Consider the following 27,255-nt stretch of genomic DNA (forward strand, 5'->3'; position numbering starts at 1 on the left):
ATTACTCCCCCCATGTTGCTCCCAGAAGTCAGCAAACTCTGGCTGACCTCGGCTTCCCCCCGTGACCTCGGCTCGCACCGTGCGACGCCCCCTCCTTCCTGCTTCTCTATTCCCGCCATGATTATCATAGCGCGGGAACCAAGCCCGCGCTTCTCCCTTGGCCCCGCCCCCAATGGCCAACGCCCCATCTCCTCCACCTCTCCTCCTCCCCCCATCACCACCTGTGGGAGAGAGAAAAGTTACCACATCGCAGGATTAGTACATAAAACCCCTCTTTGCCCCCCACATTCGCCCCACCACTTTGTTCGAACGTTCTTTTTAATAACCCGCTCATTCCAGTTTTTCTTCCACAATAAAAGTCCACGCTTCATCCGCCGTCTCAAAGTAGTGGTGCCTCCCTCGATATGTGACCCACAGTCTTGCCGGTTGCAGCATTCCAAATTTTATCTTCTTTTTATGAAGCACCGCCTTGGCCCGATTAAAGCTCGCCCTCCTTCTCGCCACCTCCGCACTCCAGTCTTGATAAACGCGGATCACCGCGTTCTCCCATTTACTGCTCCGAGTTTTCTTCGCCCATCTAAGGACCATTTCTCTATCCTTAAAACGGAGGAATCTCACCACTATGGCTCTGGGAATTTCTCCTGCTCTCGGTCCTCGCGCCATCACTCGGTATGCTCCCTCCACCTCCAACGGACCCGCCGGGGCCTCCGCTCCCATTAACGAGTGCAGCATCGTGCTCACATATGCCCCGACGTCCGCTCCCTCCACACCTTCAGGAAGACCAAGAATCCTCAGGTTGTTCCTCCTTGCGTTGTTTTCCAGTGCCTCCAACCTTTCCACACATCGTTTCTGATGTGCCTCCTGCGTCTCCGTCTTCACCACCAGGCCCTGTATATCGTCCTCATTCTCGGCTGCCTTTGCCTTCACGACCCGAAGCTCCCGCTCCTGGGTCTTTTGTTCCTCCTTTAGCCCTTCGATCGCCTGTAGTATCGGGGCCAACAGCTCTTTCTTCATTTCCTTTTTGATCTCTTCCACACAGCATTTCAAGAACTCTTGTTGTTCAGGGCCCCATGTTAAACTGCCACCTTCCGACGCCATCTTGGTTTTTGCTTGCCTTCCTTGCCGCTGTTCTAAAGGATCCACTGCAATCTGGCCACTCTCTCCTTTTTCCATCCGTATCCAGGGGGGGATTTCCTTCTGGTTTACCGCACAGTGTTTTTAGCCGTCAAAATTGCCGTTGGGGCTCCTATCAAGAGCCCAAAAGTCCGTTTCACAGGGAGCTGCCGAAACATGCGACTCAGCTGGTCATCGCCGCACCCGGAAGTGACTTGAAAGAGTTATTGATATCACATGGGCAAGTTTGTAGAGATAAATTGGGAAGCACTAAAATGGCTATACATGATGTGGATGTGGGAAATGCTGTTCCTATCAAACTACATCCTTATAGACTTAAACCTTTAAAATTGGCACAGGTTAACAAAGAGATTGAGAGTATGCTTAAAAATGGCATAATTGAAGTGGGTTGCAGCCAATGGAGCTCACTCATAGTGATGGTACCTAAACCAGATGGTACCCAGCGGTTGTGTGTGGATGATAGAAAGGTGAATGCAGTTACAAGAACGGACTCTTATCCTATCCCACATTTGGAGGATTGCATTGAGAAAGTGGGACAATCAGCTTATATTTCCAAATTGGATTTACTTAAAAGTTGATGGCAGGTACCTTTAGCCGAAAGGGCGAAGGTGATTTCAGCTTTTGTGACTCCAGATGGTATATGCCAATTCAAAGTTATGCCATTTAGCATGAAAAACGCCCCCGCCACATTTCAACGGTTAACTAATACAGTCGTTTCAGGATTACCCAATTGTGCGGTATACATCGGCGATCTGGTAGTTTTCAGCCAGACATGGAAAGAACATTTAAAACATCTGAGGGAGTTGTTCGATCGACTTCAGGAGGCGGGTTTGGTGATAAACCTAGCCAAAAGTGAATTTGGAAAAGCCCAAGTCACTTTCCTTGGCCATACAATCGGACAGGGTCGATTGGTCCCACGGGATGTGAAAACGAAAGCTATTGGGGAGTTTCCAATATCCTTGACACGACGGGAAATAATGCGATTGCTTGGTATGAGTGGATTTTACCGGAAATTTGTACCAACTTTTAGCAGTGTGGTCGCTCCACTGATGGACTTGCTAAAGAAGCGTAACAACTTCCAGCGGACAGCGGAGTGTCGACAGGCATTTGACGGCCTGAAGGCTGTGTTAACCACTGCTCCTGTGTTAGTCATCCCAAATTATACCAAACCATTCAAAATGGCTGTTGATGCGAGTGATGTGGGCGTAGGTGCGGTACTTCTACAAGACGACGGCGAAGGGCTAGAGCGGCCTGTCGGTTATTTTTCAAAGAAATTGAATTCTCACCAGAAAAAGTATTCGACGATTGAGAAGGAGACTTTGAGTTTGGTGCTGGCTCTGCAACATTTTCACATTTATGTGACCAATCTGTCTGACACCATTTTGATACTGATCATAATCCGTTGATGTTTTTGGAGCGATTCTGAAATAACAATGCGAGACTGTTTAGCTGGAGTTTATTGTTACAGCCATTTCATTTTAAAATAGTACATGTGGCAGGATGGGAAAACGTGATAGCCGATGCTTTGTCACCAATGTGATGAACGGAAGGATTTTGGTTGGAGGAAGAAGAATGGGGGGGGGGGGGGGGGGAAATAGACTATATTATTACACCTGTTTGCGTGTGTTTTTTTTTGAACCGGTGAAGATTTCTTAATGAATGGTGCAAAGGTAAAAAGTGAAACCATCTTGATGTTGATGGGGGTTTTTTTCTTGGAGGGGAGGTGTCATGTGAGAGTACCTTTATGAAATGGCTGTTTAAGCAATGTACTTTAAGAAATGGAGCTGATCATATTACTGAAGTGATGTCAGAGGGTGGGGGGAGCTGAGCTCACTCATGCTTTTTTGAGTTTCAGTTTGAGAACGCACCTGGGAGTGTCTGTGTGTTTTTGCTGTGAGCTGCAGGAAGAAACACCGAGCTGGTCTGTTGATTTCTGCAATCCAAAGACTATAAATATATTGAATGTAACCTAATGTGCTCCTATTTTTTTGACGGTTTGAAGACTTTTGGATGTTTTAAAGGAACAGTTTGAAGGATTATTTAGTGTTGTAGTCTTTTGAGGTTATCTTTGAAGTAATAGGTGTTAAGATATTGAATGTTTGTTTTTAAAAGGTTAACTCGAGTTCATAGAATAAACATTGTTTTGTTTTAAAAACCACTTGTCCATTTCTGCTGTATCACACCTGGAGAGTACGCTGTGTGCTTCCCACACAATCTATTAGAAGTTGTGGGTCGGTTGAACTCCATGAAACACTTTGGGGTTCTGTCAACCCGGATCCATAACAATAGGAGTCAGTGAGGCTAGGTACAGTAAGGACAGCAGATTCCCTTCACTATAGGAGTCACAGTGAGGCTAGATGCAGTAAGCACAGCAGATTACCTTCGCTCGGAGTCACAGTGAGGCTAGGCACAGTAAGCACATCAGATTTCCTTCGCTATAGGACATCATTGAACCAGATGTGCATGGCACAGTGGTTAGCACTACTACCTCACGCCACTGAGGACCCGGGTTTGATCCCGACCCTGAGTCACTGTCTGTGTGGAGTTTGCACATTCTCCCCATGTCTGTGTGGGTTTTCCCCCACAACCGAAAGATGTGCAGGTTAGGTGGATTGGTCACACTAAATTGCCCCTTAATAAAGAAAAAATAATAATTGAAGCAAATTTTTGTGATGACAATCCAGGCATTTTATGATCACCATTACTGAAACTGTTCTAACATATTCCAGATTTATTTATTAACTAAATTTAATTTTATCAGATGCTGTGGTGGGATTTAAACTCATGTTTTTGGATTGTTAGTGCAGGCCACCGGATTACTAGGCCAGTTATATAACCGCTATGTTACTGTTCCCTATTTTATGCTGCACGTATAAACATAATTTGCTTACACGAGCAACATTTTATGTTGACACATTGCAACGTTTTGCAATTCCTTAAGGGAGGAGGGATGAAGTTTGTGGTTGAAGAGAGCAGAAGAGGAGATGATTATATTTCCATAATCATTTCTCCTCTTCTACCCATTCAAATCAAGGCCATGATGAAAATATATTCCGTGAGGGTGCCATGAGATATTTATTCTGCAGTCTGGAACCTTGGCAGGGGGCCTCACTTTTTTGCCAGAGAATCAGGATTTGTTTTTGAAGAGCCAACCTGTGATCTCACATCTGCATTTTTATATTTGCCTGGTTTTGGAGTTTTTGCCTCTGCTGACAATGTGCTGGTTACTGAGAATTGTGCAGTTTGATTTACTGTGAAGGCAGCTATGCTGTTCTGTACAATGGAGTGTAAAGGTAACTAGCAATAAATTCAGGTACCCCTTTGTTAACTGTTTCTGTCTCGAAATAAAAGTTTGTGTGTCACGTGTATATAATGCTGTAAAATGAAGCCAAAATACACTGGATGCTGCCAATCTGAAATAAAAACAGTAAATGGTGGAATCCTTCCGGTTGGGCAGCATCTGTGGAGGAAGGAGATAATTAGCTTTTCAGACTAATTGTTCCATATGAAAAAAAAATGAAAAACGCTTATTGTCACAAGTAGGCTTCATATGAAGGTTATTGTGAAAAGCCCCTAGTCACCACGTTCCAGCGCCTGTTCGGGGAGGCTGGTACGGGAATTGAACCCGAGCTGCTGGCCTGCCTTGGTCTGCTTCAAAAGCCAGCTATTTAGCCCTGTGCTAAACCAGCCCCTGACAACCTGATACTGCGTTACATTGCCTATTTAGAGGTACAGTTATACCACAGTTGTTAAAAGCATGACTCAGCTACGAGATAGTTATCAATAAACTTATTGTTGCCCTTGCTAATTAAATTGGACTTTAACCTGGTGTTGTAAGACTTTCTGTAAATTCAACAGATGAAGGAGCTATGCTTTGAAAACTAATGATTCCAAATAAACCTTGTTAGACTTTAACGTGGTGTTGTAAGACTTCTTGCTGTGCTCGCCCCAGACCAAATTGAAGATAGCCATTCTCCTATTTGGGAAAATTGGAGAAATCCTATGTTCTCAATTTTTCTAATTTGTAGGTCTGACGTTTGTGTTTGTCAACATTTAATAGGTATAACAGACTAGCAAGGGAGTGGACAGAAAAGTACGCAATGCTCTAGGGTAAGGTGCTTGCAGCTTTTGAAGCTCAATGCGTACCCTTGGAAGTTGTCTTATACTAAATATATCTGCATGCTGGCTCATGGAGTGATCAGAGATTAACTAAATCATAAATCGCATGTTTTGTTTGGTTGGAAGGTAGAGAAAGCAGAGCAAGGATGACCAGTCTTTTGTCAATTGATAATTTTATCAGTGCATGTCAATGTTTAGGATGCTTGACCTTTTAGGCACTGTTCCACATTAAAGTGCATAATTACTAGTGTCCTGTGATCCTGCTGTTTTCATAACACACACTAGATATTTTAACTTGTGATTAAATTCTCAAATTTAGAAGTAAATATGTTCAGCATGGTAATTATTGGAATCCCTGTGGCACGCATATTGGTTTGCAACTTCTGCCAATGCATTTTATTTTACACCATTAGAATTGTGGAACTGCAGTGTACCTTAACTAGTAACAATTTATTTGACCCCTAATTTGACAATTAAGAATTGTCCCTGTGGAGTAGTATTGGCTTATCTTGTTCTCCACACTAATAATATGGCTTAAACATTGGATAACCACCAGAATTAAGAAAGAAAAGCAGGTTAACCACAGACCAGTTAGTCTACATGTGGGAAAATTCTTGGAATCCATGATTTAAGAAAAAAAATAGTGATCGCTTATAAATGCACAGATTAATCAAGATTATCCACAAGGATATCTTTTTTTTAAAAAATAATTTTTATTAAAGGTTTTCATAAAATATCAATAACAAAATGAGAAAGAAAAAAGAACCCAACAAGGGTAAGTACAAAACACAATCTAAAAAAGCAACCCCCCAAACCCCTCCCCCCGTACCTAAATAATAAATTAACATTAACACCCTGACTTAAGACACCAGGTGTATACACCCCCTCAGACCCTTCCAGTGTAAATAACATAAACAAAAATAACGTAAACCCCCCCGCCCCCCAAGCTGCTGCTGCCATTGACCAATGTCTAGCGTTCTGCCAGGAAGTCTAAGAATGGTTGCCACCGCCTAAAGAACCCTTGTACCGACCCTCTCACGGCGAATTTCACCCTCTCCAATTTAATGAACCCTGCCATATCGCTAATCCAGGATTACAGACTTGGGGGCCTCGTATCTTTCCACTGAAGGAGAATCCTCCGCCGGGCTACCAGGGACGCAAAGGCCAGAATTCCAGCCTCTTTCGCCTCCTGCACTCCCGGCTCCTCTGCCACCCCAAATATTGCGAGCCCCCAGCCCGGTTTGACCCTGGATCCTACCACCCTCGACACCGTCCTCGCTACGCCCTTCCAAAATTCCTCCAGCGCTGGGCATGCCCAGAACATATGGGTGAGATTTGCTGGGCTCCCTGAGCACCTAACACACCTGTCCTCACCCCCAAAGAACATGCTCATCCTTGTCCCGGTCATGTGTGCCCTGTGCAGCACCTTAAATTGTATGAGGCTGAGCCTCGCGCATGAAGAGGAAGAGTTCACCCTCCCTAGGGCATCTGCCCACGTCCCCTCTTCGATCTCCTGTCCCAACTCCTCCTCCCACTTACCTTTCAACTTCACCACCGAGGCCTCCTCCTCCTCCTGCATCACCTGGTAAGTTTCCGAGATCTTCCCCAATCCCACCCACCCCTGCGAGAGCACCCTGTCCTGTACTGTGTGTGGCAGTAGCCGTGGGAATTCCACCACCTGCCGTCTGGCAAACGCCCTTACCTGTAAGTACCTGAAGGTGTTCCCCGGGGGGGAGCCCGTACTTCTCCTCCAGCTCACCCAAGCTCGCGAACTTCCCGTCCACAAACAGGTCCCCTAACTTGCGTATGCCTGCCCTGTGCCACCCCGAAAACCCTCCACCTGTTCTTCCTGGGGCGAACCGGTGGTTCCCCCGTAATGGGGTCCACGCCGAGGCCCTAACTTCCCCCCTATGCCTCCTCCACTGCCCCCAAATTTTGAGGGCCGCCACCACCACCGGGCTCATGGTATACCTCCTTGGAGGGAGCGGCAGCGGCACCGTTGCCAGCGCCCCCAGACTCGTACCCACACAGGACGCCGTTTCCAGCCTCTTCCATGCAGCCCCCTCCCCCTCCATCACCCACTTGCGCACCATTGTCGCATTGGCGGCCCAGTAGTACCCACAGAGGTTTGGCAGCGGCAGCGCCAGCCCCCCCCCCCCCCCCCCCAATCTCTACTCCGCTCCAGGAACACCCTTCTCACCCTCGGAGTCCCTCGCGCCCACACAAACCCCATTATACTCCTGTTAACCCGCCTGAAAAAAGCCTTCGGGATAAACACGGGGAGGCACTGGAACAAGAACAAAAACCTTGGAAGCACCGTCATTTTGATTGACTGCACCCTACCCGCCAGGGACAGCAGCAACGCATCCCACCTCTTGAACTCCTCCTCCATTTGCTCCACCAGCCTTGTAAAGTTAAGCCTATGCAGGGCCCCCCAGCTCCTGGCCACCTGGACCCCCAAATATCTGAAACTCCTCTCCGCCCTTTTTAGTGGGAGCTCGCCAATCCCTCTCTCCTGGTCCCCTAGCTGAAATACGAACAGCTCGCTCTTCCCCATATTGAGCTTGTACCCCGAAAAGTCCCCGAATTCCCTAAGCATCCTCATTACCTCTGGCATTCCTCCCACCGGTCCGCCACATACAGCAGCAGGTCGTCCGCATAAAGCGACACCCTGTGCTCCTCCCCACCCCGCACCAACCCCCTCCAGTTCCTTGACACTCTCAGTGCCATAGCCAGGTGTTCAATCACCAGTGCGAAGAGCAGGGGGGACAGGGGACACCCCTGTCTCGTCCCTCGGTGCAACCGAAAGTATTCGGACCTCCTCCTATTTGTGGCCACACTCGCCATCGGGACCTCTTACAACAGCCTAACCCACCTGACAAACCCCTCCCCAAACCCAAATCTCTTCAGCACCTCCCACAGGTACCCCCACTCTACCCTATCGAAGGCTTTCTCAGCGTCCATCGTCACCACTATCTCCGCCTCCCCCTCCCTCGCCGGCATCATGATAACGTTCAAAAGCCTCCGCACATTCACGTTCAACTGTCTCCCCTTCACAAACCCCGTCTGGTCTTCATGGATGATCTGTGGCACACAATCCTCAATCCTCGTGGTTAAGACCTTTGCCAGCACCTTGGCATCTACATTTAGCAAGGAAATCGGTCTGTAAGACCCACATTGCAGGGGATCCTTGTCCCGCTTCAGGATCAAGGAGATCAGTGCCCGGGACATCGTCGGGGGTAAAGCCCCCCCCCTCCCTTGCCTCATTAAAGGTCCTAACTAACAGCGGGCCCAACAGGTCCATATATTTTTTATAGAACTCGACCGGGAAACCGTCCGGCCCCGGTGCCTTCCCCACCTGCATGCTTCCTATCCCTTTGATCAGCTCCTCCAGCCCAATCGGGGCCCCCAGTCCCGCCACCAGTCCCTCTTCCACCTTTGGAAACCTCAATTGGTCCAGGAAACGGCCCATTCCTCCCGTGGGGGCTTGGATCGGTACAATTCCTTGTAAAAGTCCCTGAAGACCCCATTGATGCCAACCCCACTCCGCACCACGCTCCCTCCCCTGTCCTTAACTCCCCCGATCTCCCTAGCTGCGTCCCGCCTCCGAAGCTGATGCGCCAGCATCCGGCTTGCCTTTTCCCCATACTCGTAGACTGCCCCCTGGGCCTTCCTCCACTGCACCTCCGCCTTCCTGGTGGTCACCAGGTCGAATTCGGCCTGGAGGCTGCGCCTCTTCCTCAACAACCCTTCCTCAGGTTCTTACGCATACCTCCTGTCTACCCTCACCATCTCCCCCACCAGCCTCTCCCTCTCCCCCCGCTCCCTCCGCTCCTTGTGGGCCCTGATGGAGATCAGCTCTCCCCTCACCACCGCCTTCAGTGCCTCCCATACCATCCCCACTCGGACTTCCCCGTTGTCGTTGGTCTCCAAGTACCTCTCTATACTTCCTCGGACCCGCTCGCTCACCTCATCGTCCGCCAACAGCCCCACCTCCAAGCGCCACAGCGGGCGCTGGTCCCTCTCCTCCCCCATCTCCAAGTCCACCCAATGCGGGGCGTGGTCCGAAATGGCTATTGCTGAATACTCGGTATCCTCTACACTCGCTATCAGCGCCCTACTCAAAATGAAAAAGTCGATTCGAGAATAAGCCTTATGGACATGTGAGAAGAATGAAAATTCCCTAGCCCCCGGCCTTGCAAATCTCCAAGGGTCCACCCCTCCCATTTGGTCCATAAATCCCCTCAACACACTAGCCGCCGCCGGCTTCCTACCCGTCCTAGACCTGGAGCGATCCAGTGCAGGATCCAACACCTTGTTAAAGTCTCCCCCCATTATCAGGCCCCCCACTTCCAAGTCTGGGATCCGACCCAACATACGCCGCATAAAACCCGCATCGTCCCAGTTCGGAGCATACACATTGACCAGTACCACCCTCGCTCCCTGCAACTTACCACTTACCATTATGTACCTACCGCCATTTTCTGCCACAATGCTCAACGCCTCGAATAACACCTTCTTTCCCACCAAGATCGCCATCCCTCGATTTTTGGCATCTAGCCCCGAGTGAAACACCTGACCTACCCACCCTTTCCTCAGTCTTACCTGGTCTGCCACCTTCAGGTGTGTCTCCTGGAGCATAACCACATCCGCCTTGAGCCCCTTCAGGTGCGCGAACACGTGGGCCCGCTTAACTGGCCCATTCAGTCCCCTTACATTCCAGGTTATCAGCCGGATCAGGGGGCTACCCGGCCCCCTCCCCCGCCGACTAGCCATGACCCCTCCTCGGCCAGCCACGCGCCCGCACCCCACACCCGGCCCGTTCCCCACAGTGGCATACCCCCGTCTTGACCCACCCCACTCGCTCCAGCTCCTCCTTGATCTTAGCAGCAGCAACTCGACCGACCCCCCCCGGGCTAGGACCCATCCTAGCTGGTTTACTCCCCCCATTGCACTTCCGCAAGTCAGCTGACTCCTGCTGACCCCGGCCACTCCCGCCTCCCCTTCAACTCCTCCCATTGTGTGGCACACCCTCCTCTCCCGCTCCCCATTCACAGGCTCTCCCCCTCCGTTCTAAGTACGGGAAACGATCCTCGCTGCCCCGCCCCGCCCCGGTCCCGTCCCCCCCCAGTCTTCGGCGCGGGAAATAAATCCCGTGCTCTCCACCTACCAGGCCCCGCCACCAACCAAAACAGTGCCCAACCCGCCCCATCCACCCTCCCCAACCTGAAAGAGAAAAACACAGAGAAAAAGAAACCCAAAACAATGCAAAGCCCCCCCCCCCCCCCCCCCCCCCCTCTCCCGAACCAAAAATAGGCATAGCATATCCACCTCAGTCCCCAATCGCCCATCCGGACCCTCAGTCTGTGTCCAGCTTCTCGGCCTGAACAAAGGCCCACGCCTCCTCCGGAGACTCAAAATAATGGTGCAGGTCCTTGTAGGTAACCCACAATCGCGCCGGCTGCAACATGCCAAACTTCACCACCTTCCTGTGCAGCACCGCCTTCGCTCGATTGTACCCGGCCCTCCTCTTCGCCACCTCCGCACTCCAGTCCTTATATATCCAAACCTCCACATTCTCCCACCTGCTGCTCTCCTTCTTGGCCCACCTGAGCACACACTCCCAATCGACGAACCGATGGAACCGCACCAGCACCGCCCGCGGAGGCTCGTTAACCTTGGGCCTCCTCGCCAACACTATGGGCCCCTGGAAGGACCCCGCGCCCATCAGCGAGTTTAACACATAGGCCCCCACATCCGGCCCCTCCGGGAGGCCCAGAATCCGCAGATTCTTCCGCCTCGACCGATTCTCCATCTCCTCGAACCGCTCCTGCCATTTCTTGTGGAGCGCCTCGTGCGCCTCCACCTTTACCGCCAGGACTAGGATCTCGTCCTCATTGACAGATCTTTTGTTGAGCCTCTCGGATCGCCACCCCCTGGGCCGTCTGTGTCTCCAGCAGCTTATCAATAGAAGCCTTCATCGGCTCTAGCAGGTCCTTTTTAATCTCTCTGAGTGCGCTGGATACCTCCTGTTGCTCCTCCGCCCACTGCCTCCACGCTGCCTGGTCTCCGCCCGCCGCCATTTTGTCCTTCCCTCCCTTCTTCTGGTCCACCACCACCTTTTTTGTCACCCCGCTCCTAGTTAAAGCCATATACTGACGGGGGACTATTATTAACTCCTTCCCACACCGGGAAACGTTGAAAAAGTGCCCTTGGGGGCCCTGAAAAGAGCCCAAAAGTCTCGAGAGGGAATCCTTTTTGCAGTATTCGCTTCACCAATCTGCCCCAAAATGTCCGTGGAAACTCCTGAAAAAGGTCTAAGTGTCCGTTCCAGACGGGAGCTGCTGAATGCGTGACCTACTCCTCCATGGCCGCCACCGGAAGCCTCGTCCCCGCTTCTTCAGTGGCCCTGGTGAGATCTTTTCACAGTTGTTCCCTCTGCTGTTAGAATTCACTTTTGATAAAGGTCCTCAGGACTGTTTGCAGCTTTAAGCTTGCCCTTCCCCCGCTTGCCTGCTGCAAATGCTGTTTATCCTGTTCAGCCAAATCTTCCACTGCTTCTGCCGGGGCTGGCAGCCAAAATACACAACACTCCTGGGGGACACCGTCAGGGGAGTGTTGCAGCCCTCTTGCCACACCGGGAAATGTCAAACAAATGCCGTGGGGGCCCTGCACAAGAGCCTAAAAGTCCGTTCCAAGCGGGAGCTATCGAATATGCGACCTAGCTCTGCATAGCCGCACCCGGAAGTCCACAAGGATATCTTAACGGTCAATTATGTTTGACCATTTCCATGGATAGTTTTGAGGTATGGATAGATGAATGAAATACAGTTAGATGTATTTTCACACAACTTTCAGATGGTATTTTAACAGACTTGGGATATATCATATGAGGGACCATAGTTTCTTGGTGAGTTGACAGAAATCTGTGTAAATGGGTGTTAGGATCAGAGTTCTTTCTCTCTGGGCTCAGTCCACTTTTGAGCCTTCTTTATGTAACGGAATCTTAAAGCTGCTGACACAAGTAGATTATTTTCCTGTCGTCCATGGGATGCTGAGAAGGCTAGCCCCTCTTGCCCATCTTTAATTGCATTTAAGAAGTGAGCTTTCTTGTTGGAGGTGCTGCAGTTCCTGTGGTACGAGCACACTGGTGCTGTTAGATGGGGAGCTCAGTGCTTTTGACCCTGCAAGTGGGAGGACTATAAATGACTTTAGGAAGACGTGTTAGTGTAATAGACAAGTGGCATTTGAATTTCAATCCAAGTACGTGAGATTGGAAAAGAATGGAGGAGTGTTGGAAAGATCCTGAAAGAGTGATGAATAGATGCCTCTGGATTCAAATATACAATTGGCTGAAAGTATAAGTGCAGGTTGATGGTCATTAGACCAACAGAATTCTGTGTTTTGTATAGAGACAGCACACTATTAAAGGATGTTCAAACCCACAAAGTGAATATTGTCGATTCACCCGGGTTAAAGAGGTGGGATACTTTTGTTGAAGGAAAGATTAATGATGTTGGGAATATTTCCACTGGGACAGAGCAACCTAAAATGAGATTTGATTTTTACATTGGAGTGTCAATGGAAAGACTATCCCTTGAGATTATGGAGTTAGTTTTAATGAGATTTTTAAATTATTTATATAAAGAGAGAGCTGAGGAAATATTCTTCAAGCAGAGGGTTTTGAGGCAGAAACCATTGCATCGTTCAAAGGGAAATTGGATAAAATGTTGAAATTTGAGGAAGATGTAGCACCATGTGGAGAGGGCAGAGCAGTGAGAATTGTTTTGGATTAGACCTGTCAGGTTGACATCAATAGTGGGAAAACTGATGGAGGCCATAATATGGGATGAGATAAACATTCACTTAGAGAAAAATCGGTTAATACTAGACAGTCAACGTGACTTTGTCAAGGGCAGGTTATGTCTGCCAAATTTAATTGAGTTCTTTGACGAGGTGACACAGGCCACAGGTGGTGCCCAAAGAGAAAATGCTGGAAAATCTCAGCAGGTCTGGCAGCATCTGTAGGGAGAGAAAAGAGCTAATGTTTCGATTCTGGGTGACCCTTTGTCAAGGATGAAGGTGGTGCCATGAATGTTGTACATTTGGACTTTCAGAAAGCATTTGATACAGTGCCACATGGCAGGTTGGTTAGCAAATTAAAAATGTTTGGAATTGATGGGACCTTGGCAGCATGGATTAGAAGTTTGCTAAGAGACAGGAAACAGAGGGTTGATATAGATGGGCATTTCTCAGACTGGAGACGAGTCGAAATTGGTGTTCCTCAGGGCTCGACATTGGGACCCTTGCTTTTTCTGATTTGTATAAATGATTTAGAAGTGGGTATTGAGGGCAAAAGAGTTGGATACATATTTGAAAGTGATTTTTCTAGAGGCCGACAAGATAGGGCTGGAGAATGGGACTAGCTCGGGAGCTCTTTTGGGAGCCGGTGCGGGCATGATGGGCCAAATGGTAAATAACCGCACAGTTGCTGCAGACATGACTCAGCTTCCCGTGCGGTAAAGGCCTACAGTTCTATGGAATATTCTTTACTGGAACAGGAAATACTTGTTGCATTGAATTTATCATTGCTGCAGTCAGTCCTTTGGTAACTGCATTTTTCAGATTTTTCTTCTGCGTTTGATCAGGGGTTGACAGGCTTCCCACTCAAGCCTTTTTAAAAATTCTGTAAATTAAAATCAATCTGAAGCCGCAAGGTGAAAGTTAGCATTTCTAAACAAACTACTTGATGAATTGCCAAATGTCTGTCAACATGTAGATTTACATACAGGCAGTCCGCAGACTTATGACGCAACCGGTTCCTGAAAATCGCATCTGAAGTTAAAATGTCGAACGTCAGAACTAATTTTCTCACGAGAGGAATATTATAAATCAGGGGTTGGTTCCTGAACCAAGGCCTGATGGCTAATTTTCAGCAAAATAACCCAGAATTTTGTATCCAGTATAAAAAAAAGTAACACCGCAATAAATTAATTTAAATATAAATTTCAAGAAAATGTTTGCAGAAACAATGATTCACCAAGTACAAATGCGTCAGACCAGCAACGGAGTGTCATGAATCGGGGAGATGGACGACACAGAACATCGATGCGCATATATGAATGTTGAACTTGTTCACTGATGTCGTAAAGTCGAGACCAATATTATAAGTTTGAAACAGGGTGACAATTCATAAATGTTGTAAGTGCTGTTGTCGTAACTCTGGCATCATAAAATTGAGGACTGTCTGTATATAATAAACAAAATACATGAATTGAATTTATGTATCAATTTTTTTTTTTTAAATGGCCTAACGGAATTGATTTTTGATTTTTTTTTTGTATTAGAATTTTAATTCGGTCACCTTTAAAGCAAACTAACTTAAGATTTGTAGAATTAAGACTGTTTTTGGCAATAACGTTTTTTTAGTGCTAGGTTAAAACCAGTAATAGTCTTAACCATGAAACCAGGGGTGATACAGTGGTTAGCACTGCTGCCTCACAGCACCAGGGATCCGGGTTTAATTCCGGCCTTGGGTGACTGTGGAGTTTGCACTTTCTCCCTGTATCTGTGGGTTTCCTCCGGGTGCTCCAGTTACTTCCCACAGTCCAAAGCTGTGAAGGTTAGGTGGATTGCCCATCCGAAAACCACAGCTTTAACTTTTTGATTGAGGCTTTTTTTTCAAGTTAATGTATTCCATACCGGGAAAGTTTGGAAGCCACAAATGAGATTTGAAGAGCTACATGGGGGTTGAAGTCCATTGACTGCGTGACAGAGGCTGACATGATTGATATATATTAGAAACAAACAATTGAGGGTGATTTGAAATGGGAGTGTCTGGATTCTTGTTTGGTCATTCCACTTGTACAAGTAATATGAATAACCCAAGTTAATTTCTTTGTCCACTGTAATTTATTCTATATGTTCATAATACCATTTGCGAAATTAGAATTTTCTCTGACTCGTGTTGAATCAGAGGGTGAATTGAAGCAAATTACTGACGAGTCAGTTGAGTCTGGGTTCTGATTGTATGTGGATGTTCCAGATACAGGTGTAAAGTGCAAGTTTGGACCATGATACTAGCTGCTGTTTTATAAACATAAATTAGAGTACCCAATTGTTTTCCAATTAAGGGGCAATTTATCATAGATTATCATAGAATTTACAGTGCAGAAGGAGGCCATTCGGCCCATCGAGTCTGCACCAGCTCTTGGAAAGAGCACCCTACCCAAGGTCAACGCCTCCACCCTATCCCCATAACCCAGTAACCCCACCCAACACTAAGGGCAATTTTGGACAATAGGGGCAATTTATCATGGCCAATCCACCTAACCCGCACATCTTTGGACTGTGGGAGGAAACCGGAGCACCCGGAGGAAACCCACGCACACACGGGGAGGATGTGCAGACTCCGCACAGACAGTGACCCAAGCCGGAATCGAACCTGAGACCCTGGAGCTGTGAAGCAATTGTGCTATCCACAAGGCTACCGTGCTGCCCGGTAGCCCGATTTAGTGTGGCCAATCCACCTAACCTGATAAGTTAACAGTGGAGGGGTTAAGAGAGGTGGTGGGGAGGTAGAGCTGGGTGACGGCTGAATTACATGTTTTAACACTTCCTAACATTTTGCCATTGTTTCAGCACATCTACTGAAACCCTCATTTATGCCGTAGTTACCTCTAGGTGTGACTGTTTTAATCTCCTGGCTGGTTTCCCAAATTCTACTTTCTGTAAACTTAAATTGAATTAGAATTAGAATTTACAGTGCAGAAGGAGGCCATTTGGCCCATCGAGTCTGCACCGGCCCTTACCAAGATCACCCTACTCAAGCCCACGTATCTACCCTATCCCCGTAACCCAGCAACCCCCACTTAACCTTTTAGGACACTAAGGGCAATTTATCATGGCCAATCCACCTAACCTGCACATCTTTGGACTGTGGGAGGAAACCGGAGCACCCGGAGGAAACCCACGCAGACACTGGGAGGATGTGCAGACTCCGCACAGACAGTGATACAGCCGGGAACCGAACCTGGGACCCTGGAGCTGTGAAGCAACCGTGCTGCCCTAATAAATTGATCCCAAACTCTGCCCTTTGTTAACTCACACCAGGTTCTGTTCCCCATCACCTCCGCTCCTGGCCAGGCATTGTCTTGATTTTTAAGTTCTTACCTTGATTATGTTTTGTTAAGTTCACAAATCTGACTAAGGAGTCATTCTTATGATGCAGATGCAGAAAGTGTTGCAGAGATATCCAAGTGCCAATGTGATGGTGCTTTAGGTAGAAACAGGCCTGCAGATTGGAAGAGGAGTTCCAAAATTGAGGTTCTGGGCAAGAATACATTGCAGCAACATCTTCACTTCAATACTGGAGGAGGAATTTCCATCGGGCAGGAGATACAAAAGTCTGAGATCAGGCACGAACAGACTCAAAAACAGTTTCTTCCCTGCTGTTACCAGACTCCTAAACAACCCTCTTATGGACTGATCTGATTAATACTACACCCCTGTATGTTTCACCCGATGCCGGTGTCTATATAGTTACATTGTGTACCTTGTGTTGCCCTATTAGATATTTTCTTTTATTTCCATTTCTTTTCAAGTACCTAATGATTTGTTGAGCTACTCGCAGAAAAATACTTTTCACTGTACCTCGGTACACTTGACATTAAAGAAAATCCAAATCCACAATGCAGAGGATTGTGTGTTTTATGCTTAAGGGGAATGAGTCAGAATTTCCGGAACTGCACTGGTCAGAGTCCTCAAAGTGGAGACCGATTTCCAGGGATTGATTGATTGGAATTTGGAGCTGCAAAGGTTTACCCAGTTTTGTTTAATATTCCTTTAGTGAAAACTCATTAGATCCATGAACATATTGGATGTGTTTTATGGAGTTAATGAGAGGGAAAAATGAGAGTTTTGAATGAAAATGGAATCTTGCTTCTTGGAGGAGAATTAGCAATGGAGCAGTTTTAGAATGAAGAGAAGCTCGTTCATCGCCTTGCTTAATCAGCTGCATGTTGTGGAGCGTGAGCTGCTGGCTGTAATGGAGCATTGGTGCTTCTGTTTGAAAATGGCTCTGATCTATTGCTCTTCTCTCCGTTTGCAATTCTGGGCTTTCTCTAATCTCCATGTTTTTGGGGCAGAAATATGGTGCTGTCTAAATCCTCTCTTTTCTCATTGTGCAAAAACACGCCCCATGATCCAGGTCTCAAATTGGTAGCAGAGGAAAAAGAGTGTATTCTGACAGCCCCTAATCTTCCCTCTGCTTTGGAGTGTGACTTCATTGTTAACAATAGATAGTTAAATCTCCCTTCACAGTTGTACCTCATGTTGGTGCTCAAATCTGTTGCCTTGATCCATGTGCTTGTGTTCGTGTCCAATGCCAGAAAAGGTTTTTGTGGCTTGGTGTATACAATGTCTTCCATATAAATTGATCAAAAGGTAAAATCATGTCTCTTCTCTCTCCACTTGCAGGTATAACAGAATAGCCCGGGAATGGACTCAGAAATATGCAATGTGATACCTTGGAATTCAAATATCGTACATTATAGCTGGAATAAACTTTAAATTACTGATTTTTGGTTTTCTATTTGGCTGCCCCCATATAAGACCACATCCTTCATTCCACCATCCACATGCTATTGAGAAAACAATTTAGTACTTCCTGCTTCAACATGACCAGCTCTCTGAATTTCTAATGTAGTTTCATCAATCATCTGAAACTCTGACCTTTATATATGGAGCATGTGTTAAGTGGCCAATACCTTCATAATAACTTGGTTATGAGACTAAAAGCATTCCTCATTGCTGTAAGTGGTGATTTTTAAAATCTGGAATTGGATGGGTCAGCAGCTAAACTCTTATCATTAAAGGATTGCTGCATTGTTGGGACGGCATTTTTCATTTTCTTCACATAAAATGGCATTTGAGTTTATTTACTTTATGCTCATAACTTTGTTATCAATGGTGGATTGGTACAGGATGTTATAATGTCGGCATTAATTAAAATATCCGCTGTATTTTATGCATGTGTTAATAAAAGGAATGACTTAAGGTTTTTGTTGGTTTTGCGCAGAATGGAAATAGAAGTTACTGTCTCTCCGCCTTCCCAAATGGACTAGCTCAGATCATTTTTGTAAATTTCATTTATAGTACTGCTTTAAAAAAACAAAACGCTATTAGTTAATCTGTTTCCCAGAACACTTTTACATGGCACTGAATTATGATTCAAATCTGTTGGTTGACTGATCAACTAATAGCTCATATTCACTGGGTTTTTCTTTTTAATAAAGTTGCATAAACCAATTTTTGAGCAGCCTGAATGAATGCAGTACAATTTGCTTTATTTTAGTCATTACGACATAGCTGTATCATCGCTGTAAGTCTGGAGTGTGCAGCATTTGAGATTGTGTAAAAATTGGGTAGAGCCTCAAACTGTTTGTAATATGCGAATTTAAATATTTTGCCAAACAATTCTATCTAGTGGTTATAAATGTCTTAATGCTGTACTTGGAATACACTGTTCTACATAATATTCCTGCTTGATGTATGATAACGCTGATTTTTAAAAAATTACACTTAAAAAGTAATTCCAGAAATGAATTGGCAGATGTAAGCTTACAGTTTCCATCGAATCCCTACAGTGCAGAAGGAGGCCATTCGGGCCATCGAGTCTGCACCCTCTGAAAGAACCTTACCTAGGCCCACCCTATCCCGGGTACCCCACCCAGCCCGCACATGTTTTAGAGACTAAGGGGTATTTTAGCATGGCCAATCCACCTAACCAGCACATCTTTGGACTGAGAGGGGAAACTGGAGCACCCGGAGGAAACCCACGCAGACACTGGGAGAAGGTACAAACTCCACAGTCACCCAAGGCCAGAATTGAACCCGGATCCCTGCGCTGAGGCACAGTGCTAACTATTGTGATAGCGAGAATGCAGTTTGTAAATAGAGTGAATCCAGGAGTTCAACTTCCCATCCATCCACCCACCACTTTGCACTTGGGTTTTGCAGTCGAAGGTATCTCACTTTAATTGGTGAGAGAGGAGGAGCAATTATTAATTATGCTTCATTTTTAAATCTTTTCAAAGTGTGGATATTTTTGATAAAATAACTCGTTACGTTACAGTAAATAACTTCATAAAAGCTGTGTAAATCTGAAGATGCAGTAGTTAAAATATTACTGAAATGAAGATGTAGCAAGGGTTTCCGAACTATATTAGAAAACTTGAATTTTATCTTTAATTTTGAACATTTAAAATGTTTAACCTTAAAACAACTGAAGCTAAAATTGGTTTTAGTCTTGGCAGTTAGTGATTAGGATTGATTGTAAACTTAGTCAATGGTATTTGTTCTAAACTTGGTGACTTTGTATGAATACTTGTAGCTACTTTAACTTCTGGGGAAACTCCTAGCACTGAGAAAATATGGAAATGGTGGCATGGTAGTTTAATGATCTGTGCCATAGCTATGGGCAATTCACTTTATTATGCAACATCCCACATCAAAGCCTGGAGGTTTTTATGCCTGGCTGTAGAGTATTTTGCATAACATTTCAAAAACTGAATTTTCTTGGCAACAAATCACTTCCTGCAATAAATTGCTTGTCTTAACCATGGCTTTCCAGGGTAAATGGTGCATGTTGCTAAATTTAATTTCATTTAAATGTGAGATCTTTCTGCACTGTTCAACTTCCTTTCTTTGTGTTAGTATTGGGTCTCTCTTTACATATTTTGTATGGGATGTGGGCTTCGCTGGTTATGCCAGCATTTTATTGGCCATCCCTAATTACCCTTGCGAAGGGGGTGGTGAGCTGCCTTCTTGAACCGCTGCAGTCCCAGAGGTGTAGGTATATCCACTGCTGTTGGGGAGGGAGTTCCAGTATTTTGAAGGAACGGCTGATATATTTCCAAGTCAGAACAGTGAGTTACGAGGAGGGGAAACTTCCAGGTGGTGGGGTTCCCAGGTATCTGCTACTCGTCCTAGCTATAGTTGGTTTGGAAGTTGCAGCCGAAGGAGATTGGTGAGTTCCAACTGTGCATCTTATAGACGGTGCGCACTGCTATGACTGCGTCAATGGTGGGTGGATGGAGTGACTGTTTGTGTAAAGGGTGCCAATCAAGTGGGTTGTTTTGACCTGGATGGTGTTGAACTTCTTGAGTGTTGTTAGCGCGGCACTCATCCAGGCAAGTGGAGAGTATTCCATCACACTCTTGGCTTGTGCCTGTAGGTGGCAAACAGGCGTTGGGTGTCAGGAGGTGAGTTATTCGCCACAGGATTCTTAGTCCCTGACCTACTCTTGTAGCCAGAACATTAATATGGCTAATCCAGTTCAGTTTCTGGTCAATGGTAACCCCCAGGATGATGATAGTGGGGGATTCAGTGATGGCAATGGAACTGAATGTTAAGGGGGGCGATGGTTTAATTCTCCCTGATTGGAGATGGTCATTGCCTGGCATTTGTGTGGCACGAATGCAGCTTGCCACTTGTCAGGCCAAGCCTGAATATTGTCCAGGTCGTGCTGCATTTGGACATGGACTGCTTCATTATATGAAGGGCCATGGATAGTACTGGACATTGTGCAATCATCAGCGAGCATCCCCACTTCTGACCTGAGGATGGAAGGTGAAGCAGCTGAAGATGATTGAGCTGAAGAAAGTACCCCGAGAAGCTCCTGCAGTGATGTCCAGGGACTGAGATGACTGACCTCCAGCACCCACAATTCCATTGTGCTGGTATGAATTCAAACTGGAAAATTTTCCCCTGGTTCCCATTGACTCCAGTTTAGTTGGGACTCCCTGATGCCATACTCAATCAAATACTGCTTTGATGTCAAGAACAGTCACTTTCCTCACCTCTGGAGTTCAGCTGTTTTGTCAATGTTTGAATCAAGGATGTGTTAGCAGCTGAGTGACCCTGGCAGAATCCAAACTCAAACTGGGCAAGTTATTGCTGAATAAGTGCCGTTTGTTAGCACGGTTGTTGACCCCTGCCATCACTTTACTGATGATTGAGAAAGACATAAGGGCGGTAATTGGCTGGGTTGGATTGTCCTTTGTATACAGGACATACCTGGCAGTTCTCCCCATTGCTGAGTAGATGCCAGTGTTGTAGATGTACTGGAAGAGCTTGGCTAGAGAAACGGCAAGTTCTAGAGTACAAGTCTTCAGTACTATTGCTGGAATATTGTCAAAACCCATACCCTTTGCAGTATCCAGTGCATTCAGCCATTTCTTGATATCACGTGGAGTGAATTGTATTGGCTGAAGACTGACATCTGTGATGCTCGGGACCTTTGGAGAAGACCGAGATGGATCATCCACTCGGCTCTTCGGGCTGAATATTACTGTGAATACTTCAGCCTTGTCTTTTGCACTGATGTTCTGCGCTCCTCCATCATTGAGGATGGAGATATCTGTGAAGCCTTCTCCTCCAGTGATCTATTTAATTGTCCTCCATTCATGACTGAATGTGGCAGGACTGCGGAACCTGGATCTGATCCGTTGGTTGTGGGATCGGACCATTTAGCTCTATCACTTGCTGCTACGGTTGTTGACATGCAAGTAGTCCTGTGTTGCAGCTTCACCAGGTTGACACCTAATTTTTCGGTATGCCTGGTGATGCTCCTGGCATGTCTTGCACTTTGCATGGAACCAAGGTTTGGTAATGGTAGAGTAGGGGCTATACCAGGCCATGAGGTTACAGGTTGTGAGTACAATTCTACTGCAGGAATGGCAGCTGAATGTTGGAGGATGTAGATGCTTCAGGAGAGATAGAAGGGGATGTAAAAGGGGTGGGGGAGTAGCATTATTGCTTAAGGAGAATATTATAGCCGTACTGCGGGAGGGCTCATATAATGCAATTTGGGTAGAGCTCAGGAACAGGAAGGGGGCAATCACAATGTTGGGTGTTTATTACAGGCCCCCCAACTGCCAGCGAGAGATAAAGGAGCAGATAGGTAGAGAGATTTTGGAGAGGTGCAAAAGTAACAGGGTTGTTGGGGATTTTAATTCCCCTATATTGACTGGGACTCACTTAGTGCTCGGGGTTTGGATGGGGCATTGTTTGTAAGGTGTATCCAGGAAGGCATCTTGATGCAATATGTAGATGGTCCAACTGGGGAAGGGGCAGTACTGGATCTGGCATTGGGGAATGAACCTGGACAGATGGTTGAGGCTAGTAGGAGAACATTTTGGAAGTAGTGACCACAATTCCATACGTTTTAGGGTACTTTGGACAGGGATGAGGGTAACCCTCACGTTAAGGTGCTAAACTGGGGAAAGGCAAATTACGATAACAGACAGCAATTGAAGAATTTGGATTGGGCGCGGCTGTTGATAGTAAATCAACATTGGACATGTGGGAGGCTTTCAAGCGGCAGTTGATTAGGATTCAGGAAAGTCGTGTTCCTGAGGGAATGAAGGATATGTATGGGAAGTTTAGGGAGCCTTACGGAGATTGGGAACCTCGTCAAAAACAAAAGGGAGACTTGTACGGTCTAGAACGTTGGGAACAGCCAAAACCCTTGAGTATAAAGAAACTAGGAAGGTACTGAAGCAGGAAATTAGGAGGGGTCATGAAAAGTCCTTAGCAAGTAGGATTAAGGTGAATCCCAAAGCTTTTTATTCATGTGTAAAAAGCAAGAGGATGGCCAGGGAATGGATTGGACCACTTAAGGGAATCTGTGTGTTGAGCCAGAGGAAATGGGCGAGGTACTAAATGAATACTTTGCATCAGTGTTCACTAAAGAAAGGGAGTTTGTGGAAGATGATTCTTGAGTAGGGTCTGGACATCAAAAAGGAGGAGGTATTGGGTCTTTTAAAAGATATTAAGGTGGATAAGTCTCCAGGGCCAGATGGGATTTATCCCAGAATACTGAGGAAAGCAAGGAAGGAAATTGCTGGGGCCTTGACTGCCATCTTTGTATCCTCATTAGCTACAGGTGAGGTTCCAGAGGACTGGAGAATAGCTAATGTGTTTAAGAAAGGTAGCAGGGATAATCTTTGGAAACTATAGGCCGGTGAGCCTCACGGTAGGTAAATTATTGGAGAGAATTCTCAGGGACAGGAATTATGCCCATTTGGAAACAAATGGACTCATAAGCGATAGCATGGTTTTGCGATGGGGAGGTTGTGCCTCACTAACTTGATCGAGTTTTTTTGAGGAGGTATAAAGATGATTGAGGGGAGGGCGGTGGATGGTTACATGGACTTCAGTAAAGCCTTTTGACATGGTACCTCATGGCAGACTGGTACAAAAGGTGAAGTCACACGGGATCAGAGGTGAGATGGTAAGATGGATACAGAACTGGCTCGGTCATAGAAGGCAAAGGGTAGCAGTAGAAGTGTTTTTCTGAATGGAAGGTTGTGACTAGTGGTGTTCCACAGGGATCCATGCTTGGGCCTCTGTTTGTGGTGTACATAAACGATTTGGAGGAAAATGTAGCCGGTCTGATTAGTAAGTTCGCGGATGACACAAGTTAGTGGAGTGGCAGATTGTCAGAAGATACAGCAGGACATAGGTTGGAGACTTGGGCAGAGAAATGGCAAATGGAGTTTAATCCGGACAAATGTGAGGTGATACATTTTGGTAAGTCTAACGTAGAAGGGAAATGTAACATAAATGGTAAAACTCTTAGATCTGGGCGTGCAGGTCCAAAGATCTTTGAAGGTGGCAACGCAAGTGGACAATGTAGTCAAGAATGCAAACGGAATGCTTGCCTTTGTTGGTCGGGGCATCGAGTATAAAAACTGGCAAGTCATGCTACAGTTGTATCGAACTTTGGTAAGGCCACACTTGGAATATTGTGCACACTTCTGGTCGCCACACTACCAGAAGGATGTGGAGGTTTTGGAGAGGGTGCAGAGGAGGTTGACCAGGATGTTGCCTGGTCTGGAGGGTGTTAGCTATGTGGAGAGGCTGAATAGACTTGGACTGTTTTCATTAGAAACATGGAGGTTGAGGGGTGACCTGATAGAGGTCTACAAGATTATGAAGGGCATGGATAGAGTGGAAGGGCAGGCACTCTTTCCCAGGGTGGAGGAGTCAGTCACCAGGGGGCATAGGTTTAAGGTCCGTGGGGCAAAGTTTAGGAGATGTGCGAGGCAGGCTTTTTTTACATAGAGGGTGGTGAGTGCCTGGAACGCGTTGCTAGGGGAGGTTGTGGAAGCAGATACATTAACGGTGTTCAAAAGGCATCTTGACATCCACATGGATAGGATGGGTGTAGAGGGATACGGCACAAGGAAGTGCTGAGGGTTTTGGCAAAGGTTGGTATGATCGGTACAGGCTTGGAGTGCCGAAGGGACTGTTCCTGTGCTGTATTGTTTGTTTCCACTCTGTGCCGATTGACACTGGCTACTGGTACAACATTGCCTCTGTTAAAATTCTCACGTGTGTTGAAATACTTGCATTGCTTAACCCCTCCTTATCTCAACCTCCTTAACCCCACAGTTCTCTGGAAGGTACATTTCTCTTGTGCACCCCCACTACCTTTGCCCTATCGTGGGCAGCTGTGCCTTCTGCTCAGGCCCTGAGATTTCAAATTCTCTCCTAAACCTCTCTCCTTTAAGAAATGCTTTAAAATCTACCTTTTTCGACTAAAGTTCACCTCGAAATGTCTGAATGAAATGGCTTTGTACGTTTTACTATGAAAATGCTTTGGAGGTCGGTGTCATTTATGTATTTAAAAATGTAACATTGAAACTTAAACAATAGCTGAAGAGCCTTAGCAAAATAATATAATGAATTTGCTGCTCTTTGATTGACAATCTGCTGTAACTGGTAGAAGATAATGAATTAGAGTGGGTCCCAGCCTTCCTGCACAAGGCATTGGCTAGCCCGGGTAGTATGTTATTCAAATTCAGAACGATGAAATCAGGAGCAATCTCCAAGTAATCAAATGTGAACATTTTTAAAACTGTTTTCAGTCAGATTTTCCCTCTACAGTAAGATTCCAGATATGCAAGTAAAAATACTGGTGCAGAAAACCCATTGTCCTTCAAGTACAATTTTGGTGGAAACCAGGCTACATCCTGGTCTCATGTTAAAAGATAGTATCACACATCTGAGGGGGGATCAGCATTGTCCCTGTATCAGCTCTTTGGAAGAGCCGTATGATTAGTCCCATTCCCTCTGCTTGTTACCCATGGGCCTAAAAGCTCTTCCTTTTACAAGTATTTAGCCAAGTTTTTTTCAGAGTTATTGAATCAGCTTTTAGGAAGTGAATTCCTGATCATAACTTCGTGTTTTAAAAACGTTTCATCTCTGATTCTTTTGCCAAATACTTTTTATTTACTCAAATTGATTTTTAACACCTTTCTACTTCCAGTTTTCTTGCATTACACTCAGTTTGCATTTGTATGCAAGTTGATTTTTCACTACAAATGATCAGAAAAACATTGTCAATTTGTATATTAAAAGTTTTTTATTTGGGGGATGTGGGCATCGTTGGCTCGGTCAGCATTTATTGCCCATCCCTAATTGCCCTCGAGACGGTGGTGGTGAGCTGCCTCTTGAACCGCTACAGTCCACGTGGTGTAGGTACACCCACAGTGCTGTTAGGAAGGGAGTGCCAGGATATTGACCCAATTACAGTGAAGGAACGGCGATATATTTCCAAGTCGGTGGTGAGTGACGTGGAAGTCAAGCAGGCTGCTTTGTCCTGGATGGTGTCGAGTTTGTTATGTTGTGGCAGCTGCACTCATCCAGGTAAATGGAGGGTATTTCACTCTGTCATCTTGTGCCTTGGAGATGGTGTACAGACTTTGGGGAGTCAGGAGGTGAGTTACTCACCGCAGGATATCTAGCAATCGACCAGCTCGTGTTGCCACAGTATAAGGCTAGTCCAGTTCAGTTTCTCATAGAAATTACAGTGCAGAAGGAGGCCATTTGGTCCATCGAGTCTACACCGGCTCTTGGAAAAAGCACCCTACCCAAGGTCAACACCTCCACCCTAACCCCATAACCCAGTAATCCCACCCAACACTAAGGGCAATTTACCATGGCCAATGCACCTAACCTGCACATCTTTGGACTGTGGGAGGAAACCGGAGCACCCGGAGGAAACCCACGCAGACACGGGGAGGATGTGCAGACTCCGCACAGACAGTGACCCAAGCTGGAATCGAACCTGGGACCCTGGAGCTCTGAAGCAATTGTGCTATCCACAATGCTACCGTGCTGCCCAATGCTACCGTTTCTGGTCAATGGTAACCCCCAGGATGTTAGTCGTGCGGGATTCAGCGATGCTAATGCCATTGAATGTCAAGGTATGATGGTTAGATCCTCTTGTAGGAGATGGTCATTCCCTGGCACTTGTATGGGATGAGCATTTCTTGCCACTTGTCAGCCCAAATCTGGAAATTATCCAGATCTTGCTGTATTTGGACATGGACTTTCGCTATCTGAGGAGTTGCGAATGGTGCTGAACATTGTGCAATCATCCCCACTTCTGACCTTATGATGGAAGGGAAGTCATTAATGAAGCAGCTGAAGATGGTTGGGCCGAAGGCACTACCCTGTGGAACTCCTGCAGTGATGGTCTGGATATGAGTGAATGACTTCCAACCATCACAATCATCCTCCTTCGTGCCAGGTGTGACTCCAACCAGTGGAGGGATTTCCTCCTCCCGACAAACAATACAGCACAGGAACAGTCCCTTCAGCCCTCCAAGCCTGTACCGGTCATGATACCACCTTTGCCAAAACCCTCAGCACTGTGCCACCTGCCACTGCAGCTGTTTCTGTCCTGCCGGTGAGACAGGACTATACCCAGGGATGGTGATAGTGGTGTCTGAGACATTATCTATAAGGTATGATTCTGAGAGTATAACAATGTGAAGCTGTTGCTTTGAGGTGGCTGTCTCCATATTGGATGACGGGAGGACTTTGCAGGTCGTCAGGGCCAATGTTTGTGGTGCCAAGGCCGATGTCGGGTGGTCCATCTTCATTCCTGTTCACTGACTTTGTAGCGGTTTGATACAACTCAATGGCTTT

At 46.4% G+C, this 27,255-nt stretch overlaps 1 protein-coding gene across 3 annotated transcripts in view; it reads left to right on the forward strand.

Annotated features, from left to right (window-relative positions):
• LOC140408250 (ubiquitin-conjugating enzyme E2 D2-like) overlaps positions 1-18,561 on the forward strand; it is a 59,715-nt gene extending 41,154 nt beyond the window's left edge. The window contains exons 7-8 of one of the 3 annotated variants that reach the window (XM_072495202.1): positions 5,195-5,244; positions 17,731-18,561. In XM_072495202.1, coding sequence (XP_072351303.1) covers positions 5,195-5,243 — 49 coding nt within the window. In that variant the 3' untranslated portion in view covers position 5,244; positions 17,731-18,561. Of the gene's footprint in view, positions 1-5,194; positions 5,245-16,483 lie in introns of all 3 variants that reach the window. The other 2 variants (XM_072495204.1, XM_072495203.1) reach the window with 2 other exon arrangements.
• Positions 18,562-27,255: the final 8,694 nt, after the last annotated feature.

Source organism: Scyliorhinus torazame, chromosome 3, assembly GCF_047496885.1.
Source record: "Scyliorhinus torazame isolate Kashiwa2021f chromosome 3, sScyTor2.1, whole genome shotgun sequence".
NCBI lineage: Eukaryota > Metazoa > Chordata > Chondrichthyes > Carcharhiniformes > Scyliorhinidae > Scyliorhinus > Scyliorhinus torazame.